At 39.2% G+C, this 9,871-nt stretch overlaps 2 protein-coding genes across 7 annotated transcripts in view; one reads left to right on the forward strand and one right to left on the reverse strand.

Moving 5' to 3' along the window:
• Window positions 1–2,586, reverse strand: part of LOC111326242 (uncharacterized) — a 44,158-nt gene extending 41,572 nt beyond the window's left edge. For 2 of the 3 annotated variants that reach the window (XM_088741216.1, XM_088741215.1), the window contains exons 1-2: window positions 2,092–2,584; window positions 1,743–1,937 (exon numbers count right to left, since the gene is read on the reverse strand). The gene's annotated coding sequence lies outside the window, so the exon portion shown is untranslated. Of the gene's footprint in view, window positions 1–1,742; window positions 1,938–2,091 lie in introns of all 3 variants that reach the window. The other variant, XM_088741214.1, reaches the window with a different exon arrangement.
• Window positions 2,587–2,656: 70 nt separating this feature from the next.
• Window positions 2,657–9,371, forward strand: LOC111326255 (uncharacterized). Of its 4 annotated transcripts, none has more exons than XM_022930214.2 (6): window positions 2,657–2,810; window positions 4,457–4,557; window positions 5,130–5,411; window positions 5,825–6,364; window positions 6,540–7,046; window positions 7,800–9,371. In XM_022930214.2, the coding sequence occupies exons 2-6, from the start codon at window positions 4,530–4,532 to the stop codon at window positions 8,315–8,317; spliced, it is 1,875 nt and encodes a 624-aa protein (XP_022785949.2). In that variant the 5' UTR covers window positions 2,657–2,810; window positions 4,457–4,529; the 3' UTR covers window positions 8,318–9,371. The 4 variants fall into 4 exon arrangements, with proteins under 4 accessions (XP_022785949.2, XP_088597349.1, XP_088597348.1 ...); XM_088741223.1 differs by having other exon boundaries at window positions 6,540–6,938; XM_088741222.1 differs by lacking the exon at window positions 4,457–4,557 and having other exon boundaries at window positions 2,746–2,810.
• Window positions 9,372–9,871: the final 500 nt, after the last annotated feature.

Consider the following 9,871-nt stretch of genomic DNA (forward strand, 5'->3'; position numbering starts at 1 on the left):
TATACACCGAGGCTGGGTTCCTATAACTGCAAAAATAGTTCATCTCATTCCGAGGTAGCAATGTAAAATGAATCCGTAGCGGGCACTGCGGTCTTCTTTAGCAAAGTAACTATCACTCCACAGCTAGGATTTGTTTGAGGAAAAAACCTTTGCCTTTCAAATTGAGTCGGTGTCCTGGGGCATTTAATTCTTAGAAGGATACATTCTCGTTTTCCGTAGGTTTCTCTTGACAGTTGCCGCAAGAGAACCCCTCGCGATTTCCAAGACGTGAGCAACTGAGCGGGTCGATGTTTCTTCTTGAAATTCATTTTCTTGAATTTCTCTGTCTTTCTCCCCAACAGAAGTATCTTCTTTCCCTGAAGACGACCCATGTTTCGTTTGAAACATAAATGGATGTACTACATCCTTTCGGCTAGATTAAAATCCAAGTCGAGAATTCAATAGGTGGCGCCCCCATCGTCTCTGTTTTCCCTGTCTACGTCCACTTCAGCAAGGGATATAATTTAGCATGTTTGACTACTGTTACGTCATAACAAAGATGGCGGATTTCAATTTGAAAATGCCAAATTTTGGAACGTGATTGTTCGCAACTAAAACGCTTTTAGCTCAAATGAATAACCAGTTAGGACACTTTGAGCTAGGAACTTTTGATCTAAGTAACTTTTTCTAGACCGTACTTTCCGTTTAAAATAACTTGAGATTTACAAGAAATTTCCCAGAGAGTATCGTTTAAACATGAACGAGGAGAGAATATTTGAAAAGCGCAAGTTGAGCCATTTTGAGAACCTTTGTCGCAGCCATATTTGGATTATTCTCGAGGAAACGCAGCAGTTAATGATGAACATCAAGGGCGCATGTAGTCGAACTTTCTGACAAAAGAAATCTAGGAAGAAACTTGACATATCTCTTACCTCAGTTGCAACTTTTGGCTTGATATCAAGTCGATGAAACAAATTGAGACCACGTATGTGGTGCCTCAGTTGCAACTTTTGGCTTGATATCAAGTTGATGAAACAAATTGAGACCACGTATGTGTCATCTACGTTCAAGATCATAATAAACTGGATGAGGCCCGTGAAAGGAACATCAATACGATCGTTTTGATACTCCGTGTTTAAGCTGTCAAACAAAGGATGAAGAACCTTCCAAGCCACTAAAGGATTGGAAATAACCGTCGATTAAGAAGACCAAAAGGTTGAGGAAACTGTAATGTAGTACATTTGACGTCAAGTGCCCCCTTAAAATCATTTTGTTTTCTGTGAACCGTTGAAATTGAACATTAATTGTCACGATTCTTTGATGAACATTTTTAATACCCGTGAAACGTGCGAGGCAGTTTCCCTCACTTCACTTCTGTAGATTTCGGCCCGCGACAAAAATTGTTCATTGTTATCAGTCACTGCTTTTAGGGAGGTACTTAGAATATCGTTGAAATAGTTGTCTCCGACAAGAGTAAATGCTTATTGCTTACCTAAATTAAGCGTAAAAAGGTTATTAAAACGTGCCTTTGTGAGATTGAATGTTTCAGTTGCGTGAATAAGCTGGATGAAACGGCAATTTCAGTCAAATGCCAAGATACGTGCCTCAGTATAAAGCCAATTTCACGGCCCCTCAAAAGGTCACAAAGGTGTTCTTACACAACGTTCCGAAGAAATTAGTTCGTACATCATAAGATCTTTCAACAAAGGCCTAACAAACTGAATGTGTAATCTATGTTCAAGATAGACGAGTTAACAACCTACCTTGTACTGTTTCTTTCAGCAAGAAGTGTAAGAAGATTCGTCTTTGAATCAAACCCGATGCGCGTCAATTTTCTTCCTGAAATACGCAGTCGGCTTAACTCCAGTGTTTCAATATAGAGCATTACAATCACGTAACTTTGAATAAAAATTCGTAGCACCGATGAGATCTTCCGTCAATTGGTGGAACAATAGCACCTAGAATCATCAGAAAAATGCCGATAATCAGCCATAATTCTACAGAAAATACAGTTACTACATCATGTAAAGCTAGCTCTCAGTTGTGTAGTTACATCGTCCTCATCAGCCATTTTTACCAACCAATCCGCAAACACTAGAATGCCTTACTGACCTGTTGTCTTGGTTGCTGATATATTAACTTTATTGGCAGGTTGATTTGGGAGTTATTACATTGGAAAAATTTGCTCCCAACTTGCCGTGGAATTTTGAACTTTGATAAGGTCGTACACTGCAGTATACGCGTAAAACGATTAACTGGCTGTCTTCCCTCAAGTGTTTTGACTCTTCAAAATGCCATTCAATTGCTTTTATCCTTTCAGTTCTATGTTCTTTTTACCCGCTTCCGTACACCTTTTTGTAAGTTGCTTGGGAGAAATTTCTATTTCATCAAGTTATATTCGGAAAGGATTATTCAGTTACTTCAGTAGTCTCGTGAACTGTCTCCTTGACAAAGTACATTCGTTGCGAAAGGAAAGAATATAACGTAATCTCTCCTTCAAGCAGGCGTGAATAAGACAACATCTAATTCTCAATGATATATGGCGGTGATTTTCTCCCGATGATAGCTTTACCTATTCAGTCGACTGTCATTCGTGACTCTAAATATAAAGCAGACAAGCAGAAATGCATGATACTCCTCAAAGGTTAGCAATTTTAGGGCTCACTCATCCATTTAGTCGCCGGATAAAGGTGTAAAGTGATCGGAGTATTGACCTCATGTCATGAGGCAGATCATATGGCTAAGAAGAAGTTATTTTTCCTGTTATCGTAACAGCGAGTTTTGTTAGCACTCCAAATGGCGGCGGTAAATGCGCAAGTACCCGAGATGAGGTGAGTGACGAACTCTATAAGAAAAACAATTGTTGCAGAAAATTTTCAGATAAAGATGCCTGAATAAGCTCTGATTTTAATCGATAACCAGGTTATGTTGGGGAGACGGTCAATCTAGTGTCCTGAATCGATCACGACAAATGATTATAGAATAAACGAATACCTCCGCTCTTCAGAGCTACCGAGATGAGTGGTCAACGGTCAGTGATAGTAAAAGTTTCGGCTACGAAGGTTTGAGTAGCATCTTAGATTTGGTATCAGAAGGACATTACTATCCCTTAGGAACCTTCGACTTACAAAACAGGAAAGTATAGCCGCTTGAGATGAATCAATAACACCAAACTCCTACAGTCAAATGAGATTTTAAGGATTGGAGAAGTATTTTCCTTCTTTTTGATCTATTTCATTTCTCGACCAGCTATCCAGTTCTGCGAATTGACGCCGGTCAATGTATTTCTATACAAATGAATGAAGTGAATGCTTGTTTTATTGTCATTCCTCTCTGACGTGCGTTGTTAACCCGATTAAAGAAAACCTACAAACAGACATAAAAACATAGCAACTGTATAGTAACCTTTGACGAAACATGTGGCAATAGGAGAGACCTAATCCAAGAACCCCTATCAGTTGTATCCAAAAGTTTAATTTTACTAAATCTAGGACACTTTTATCAGAACAAGACTTTTGACGACGAAACAAAAATTTGCTACTGAAGCAAATTAATGAATATGATCGCAAGGCCTATGCGAAGGAATTTAATTTTCAAGTGACTAATTAAACGCGGAATTCGGAAACCACAGCAACCACACTCAAAATACCAAGTTTCCATCAGCCTTCTCCCTTTTTATCCTTTTATTCTTAGCCATGATGTAAATCGTCCGCTTCTCTTACTCTAAACGCAGCGAGGCATGATGCACACTGAAGCGTCTACGAGGAGCCATGCTGTGATCAAATACTAATCGAATTTTTCTGTTTGTATGCTGGGGAAGTGTGCTTGTCTTAATTTATAATTTGATTTAAGCTAGGCGCATTTCATGGCCGACGTGCTAAACTACCTCGCCTCGCTGATTATCCATTTCTCGGTTCTAATCAAACAGTAGACCTTCAGAAAATTGTAACAGCCCTTGTGTTTACACTCTTCGTCCGTTCACAGGTGGACAGTTCTTCACCTTCATCTTTTATGTTACTGACCATCGATCGATATTAGCTTTCGTGATATCTAAAAAGCTACAAGTATCCTTGGGACTGACCTCGTTGCCATGACGGTAGCACCCCTTTGTTCTCAACTGGCTTACATTCTCATCCCATTTCTTCTCCGTTTGTTTTGTTTTGTATTTTTTTTGTTTTTGTTTTTTTTTGTATTTTTTTTGTTTTTTTTTTTGTTTTGTAGTGTTTTTATTTGTGGCATATTTATTTGTTTTCTTTACGCGCCTTCTGAATAAACTTCACAGTCCTTACGTTTCACTATCTCAGAGAGTTCATGAATGATTTGTCCAATGTTTTCCCACGATCACCTAGACCACCTACAATTTATTTTGGAACAACCTTAAGATAACGCTGAGGTAATTACATACAGGTCTTTGTTAATGCCTTGTAAGCTGTAAAGTCGGATGTCTTGTTTAACTTATATATTTCGTTTCCCTTAGGTTATTTTAAGCAAGTTAAAGGCTCGGATATTATCGCAGTTTGACTAAATTCAAAGGCGATCTTGTTGAGAAGATGGATACAACAGTGTCAAGCAGTGAAGGTTCTCAGACCTTTTAATTCACACAACACTATCAATGTAACTACTGCTCTTTCCACGTCGAAGGTTGTTGTGATAGTTATGACAACAAAAGGAACCGGGGCCCGTTTTTTGAAAGTCCCAGTGGCTTAACGGGCCCGGAGCCGTATTCTAAATTCACCATTTTAAGAATAGAGAAGTACGTTCTGGCATCCCAACCAGCTCATTTTGTTTTTCTAGCTGGTAGTTTTATTGTATAACTTTCAGAACTTTTTAAACTCTCATCTTAAATGAAAACAGGAAGGCCTTTCGGGCCCGTTAATTTACTGGGACCCCCGAGAAACGGGCCATTATTTATTGGCACTTAATTAGCAGTCAATTTTCTGTGTCCCTCTTTATACTCTGTTGACCCCGACTGTTCCCCTCCGTTCTCTTGAAAAAGCCATACCCTCCCCCCAAAATCTTCCATACCTCATTCCCGATAAATCATAGCGACTGGTCCCTTTGTTAATTTTATCCGGGTCGCTTCTTTGTAACTCAATAGTGTACGCTAAAGTTTCTACTATTTGTTAATTGGACATATACTTATTTCGTAGACACTTCAAGTGGTATACAGTATGGACATGCAACTGTCACTTCAAGCCACATGATGTTAATATGTGATGACGTTGGCGCATCCTGGAGAGACCTGGGTACTCAGTTGAGGCTTCCATCAGCTGTGGTTCGTAATGTTGAGAATGATTACACCAAATGTCGAGAAAGGGCGTGGCAAGTCCTTGACAGATGGAAACAGAGAAACGGAACAGGAGCAACTTTAGGAAATCTTACCGATGCTCTGGAGAAGATAGGGAAGCGAAATGCCGCTCAAAGGCTGGTTGGTATGCGATTCCCTGTTTCCAGGGAAACTCATTCATTTCCATATCTATTCTTTTGAGTTGGAAGAGAGGATCAAACGGATACTATCATAGCAATATCATGAGGTCCCATTTCCTATTGACGCTTTTCAGGTAGTTTAAACATAGTTTGCCTAGGTAAGAAAGGATTATTGAGATGGCAAGAATCTCGAAGTAACTAAAATGATTTATAGTCGGTGGAAGGCAATTGCTTCTACGGTCCATTAACTTGTCAACGTGCAATTTCTATGAGGCTGAAACATTGCAGTTCCTGTTTAGAGCCTCTTTAGTCAAAATTTAACTATTTTACCACTAGCTATAGATTTTTTGATAAGAACCTGTAAATCTGATCAAGCGATTTAACATCAAATGCTACTGTTTTGATTTTATTTCAAAAGAAACAGAGAAAGTGGAGGCAGGGTTAAATTGCGCCCGAGTTCAAAGTTCAAAATTACGAAGGGAAGTTGACCTTTTGAGGACAGGTCTACAGAACGAGAAAAAGAAACAGGACACCACAATCAAAGAACTCCGAGAATTTACCAAAAGTCTGCAAGAAATGCTCACAGAAAAGGGTGAAGATGAGAGACAACACATAGAAACAAGGGTCCAAGGCTTAGAAACCACAATTAAACGGCTGGAAACGTACCTTTCGACTGAAAAAAACGCCGACAAAGAAGTTCTGATGCAGGAAACGACCCGCTTGGGAAAAATCTGCGACCAAATGGAAGAGGGTCTACGGGTTGTGCAAGAGAACATCAAAATGATCTCTGAAAACCAGAAGGAACTCTCAGGAAAGTCATTAGAACCCGACAACAATGCATCGGAGGATTCAACCGAGAGGCGCTTAAGTGCAAGACAGCGTGGCCAGAAAGACGCCGGGCAAAGATATGGGGACAGGCAAAAAAACGAGGGAGCAACTATACAACTTTTGTATGAAGGTAAGTATGAACTACATAGGTTCCTGTAAACAACGTTGCATAAGTGTACTGAACGTATTAACTGACACTGGACTATGGATAGTTATTAATAAAAAAAAAAGTAAGGGAAAACATTTCTCATGCCATTTGTCGGTAGAGTTGTGCTATAATTGGGTGTTGGTGTGTTTATTTACAGGCAGCCAGGCATGTTTGCGATGTCCTGATTTGGAAAAGGAACTCAACGATATAAAGACAAAAAGAGAAACAATAAAAAACAAAATCAGCCAATTAGAGCTCAAGCACAAAGAAGATAAGAAGAAATGGGACGAAGATAAAAAAGAAAAGGATAAGAAAATCAAAGAAAACGAGCTTGAGATTGGCAACTTAAAGAAAACGACCGAAAAACAGCAGAAGCAAAAAGAAAGACTCTCCAAAAAGAAAGCTGAAATGGAGAAAAAGAAAAATGAAGTCATGGAAGAAAATAAGAAAATCATGGCACGGATTGACAGGTTATTGGCCGAGAAGGAAGAGCTGGAAAAGGCGTTACAAGTTCAAACCGGTGCAAAAGAACAGGAACGACTAAAAGCTGAAAACGGTATGTTGCTGACTAGAATTGAACAGCTCACCAAAAAAATGAACAACAGTGAGCTGGAGTGCAAGAGGCTTCACGAGGAGCTTAAGAAGTACATCAACTTCGAAAGTCGTAAGTACATGTTCACGAGCTAGTTGTGAAAGACGAAAAACTCTTCCACAGGAGACCAATGCCTTTCAATCGATTGTCTGTCAGTTTTAAGCTAGAAGGGTTCAATTCTTCGTTATTACTTATACCACAGTATGCTATGCCTCTGTGGTGGTCATCACTTAATTCTCGGTTTAGAAAATGTATGTTTGAACGAAATTTATGGAAAGACGAGGTGTCAGAGGGACTGATGGACAGATGGATGGATGAATGATTTAATAAACTGATGAATGAAGGAATAAATGGAGAAATGGAAAGAGGAGTGGAAGGCTAAGTAGATTTAAAGAGGGATAGACCGATGGTTGATGTAGAGATTTTGGACCGATAGATGATGGATAGACCAATGGATGAACTGATGGATGGATGTAGAGATGGATGTACCGATAGATGAATGGACCGATGGATGGAAAGATGAATGGTGGATGGAGGAATGGATGAATAGATGAATGGTTGAACGGGTGAATTACTGAATGGATGAATGGGTGGAAGGATGACTGTAGGAATGGATGAGTGGATGGATGGAAATAGGAGATGGATGGAACGATGAATGAATGGATGGATGGATGAATGAATGGACGGATGGATTGAGGAATGAATGCAAATTTACATTGCTCTTGATAATTGATTAGACAGGTGACTGTTTTATAAGTGACTATATTGGTTAGATGGCTTTTCTATTCTTTTGTTAACTTACCTTTCTTTTGTGCTTCCCATTAGGAGTGTTCTTACCTACTGGAAAGGAGTTTGCCACAAACTGCCCTGGTGTTATATGCAGTTTGAAGAGAGATGCTTCATCAAAACTTCTTGCTTCTAGGTCTTCTGATGGGCCAGGAAAAGCAAGCGACATATTTGACCATCAAAAAGGAACTACGAGTGGAACAGAAGAGAGGAAAGATTCATGGTGGTCCATCGATCTGGGCTCATGCCATCGGCTTGTCATCACACACTACTCTTTGAGACACGGCAAAAGAGATGGAGAGTCAGTCCTTACCCATTGGCAACTGGAGGGATCCAATGATGGAATGAACTGGAAAAAACTTGAAACTAATCATAAAAGGGGAGATCCACCCCGCTTCAGAGATCCTCATCCATATTATACAGGCACCTGGTCGGTTGAAGGCAAAATGGGAGCTTTCCGTTTTTTTCGAATTTTCCAAACGGGAAGAAATTCCTCCCACAAATATGGAATCTACCTGTCCGGAATTGAGCTGTTTGGGGTACTTCTTAACATCTAGAAGCTTCCAGCCCTAGAGATCTTCATCTTTACAACTTTTAAATAGTAAAGGCCCAAGTAGTTCACTTAACTATCAGAAACCAACATATTGGTATCTAAAGCTACCAACAATTAAACTTTTAAATTAGATTCAGCGGGTTACACATCCCTTCAATGTAGAAACATTATAGGAGGATCTTAAAGTCATTTTTAGTCCTATTCTTGTCTTCGTACAGTCCTTGGCTCCATATTAGTTCTTTAACTTCCAACATCTGACTGTCACCTCTAGCTGCTACACATTTCTCTTTGGATCAGTTACAATATACGAGAATTAAGTGTTACATCAAGATAACAACCTCTACCTGATAAGTTTGAGTATTCTCATTACCTGTTTGCGGGATAATATATAGATAACAGAGGGAGAAGTTACCTGTTAATCAGTTCCAGGAGTTAAGGGTTGATATCGGTGGCTGAAAGGAAAAGCCAATGCGAAGGCACTTTACATTCGACCGAAAATCCTCGTTTTGAAATTACGTTCTATGAAATTTTTCTGTGATATATTGATCCTCAGCACTTTTACGTTGAGCGCCGAAAATTCCAGTGATTGAGAAATGGTCCTCGATCAGCTTCTGCTAAAACCTTTAAGTTTTAGTCTGAAGACAAAATGTCCACTAAAGCGGTTAAAATTCATCCCTACTAAAAACATTTAATGCTAATATATACTTGAACCGATGGGAACAGAGACATATGGGATATGTATACCTCTGAAAGTTGTCAATTATCTGCAGAAAATATCTGGTCAAAACGTACATACCACATCCATTTTAATCAGTTGGACTGCGAATTTTGGCTGATTGGAAAGTGCCTCTTTAGGTTTACAAGATATCGAGATCCATGGTTGTTGAAGCAATTTTTCTTCTTACAAATGCGATTGAAAGTAAATGTAACTGCAACCTTTTCTCAGGTCCATCCAATTAAAAATTAAGATTATTTTTTTCTGAATATCGATTGACATTACAATCAACAATGACGAAAATGGAATGTATTGTTAAAGTAGTAAACAAAGTTGAATTCCAGCAGACTTAGATCAATACGGCTTTGACAATGCACGCGGGCAAAGAGGCCCACAAAGCGAAATATTATGATGTTTTACTGTAATTTCCATTCTGGATAGGACTTAAGAACAAGATGTCGTGTGTAAGCACACGCGAGAAGCGAGGAAAAGGGCAAGTGTCTCCTCTTGCTCGTGTCTTTTCAACTTTTGAAGAAAGAGTTACGTTTGATAAAATAGAGTTTCGTTTGGAATGAGAGCCACTCTACCAACAAATCCGAATATAATAATAATATTTTAAAGGCCACAAGTTGCTTTTAAATTTGATGAATTCAATTCAATTACTGAGATGAAACGTTTTCTGAACGATATGCTTATTCAGTTGTTTTGATTACATTTCAAGTCAGGTGACTGACGCCAAGGAGATCCCATGATGCCTCAGTGATACCTTCGGTGCGGGAATTAAGCTATGCTCTCTGCGGTTTAGTCAACGTCCTTCAACTTACCTCGATTTTTCATGCTTGT

This window comes from Stylophora pistillata, chromosome 12 (assembly GCF_964205215.1).
Source record: "Stylophora pistillata chromosome 12, jaStyPist1.2, whole genome shotgun sequence".
NCBI lineage: Eukaryota > Metazoa > Cnidaria > Anthozoa > Scleractinia > Pocilloporidae > Stylophora > Stylophora pistillata.

Coding starts and splice junctions, on each gene's coding strand:
- LOC111326255 (XM_022930214.2), top strand. CDS start 4,530: ATGGATACAACAGTGTCAAGCAGTGAAG. Junction 4,558..5,129: donor AACAGTGTCAAGCAGTGAAG/GTTCTCAGACCT, acceptor CTTATTTCGTAG/ACACTTCAAGTGGTATACAG. Junction 7,047..7,799: donor GTACATCAACTTCGAAAGTC/GTAAGTACATGT, acceptor GCTTCCCATTAG/GAGTGTTCTTACCTACTGGA.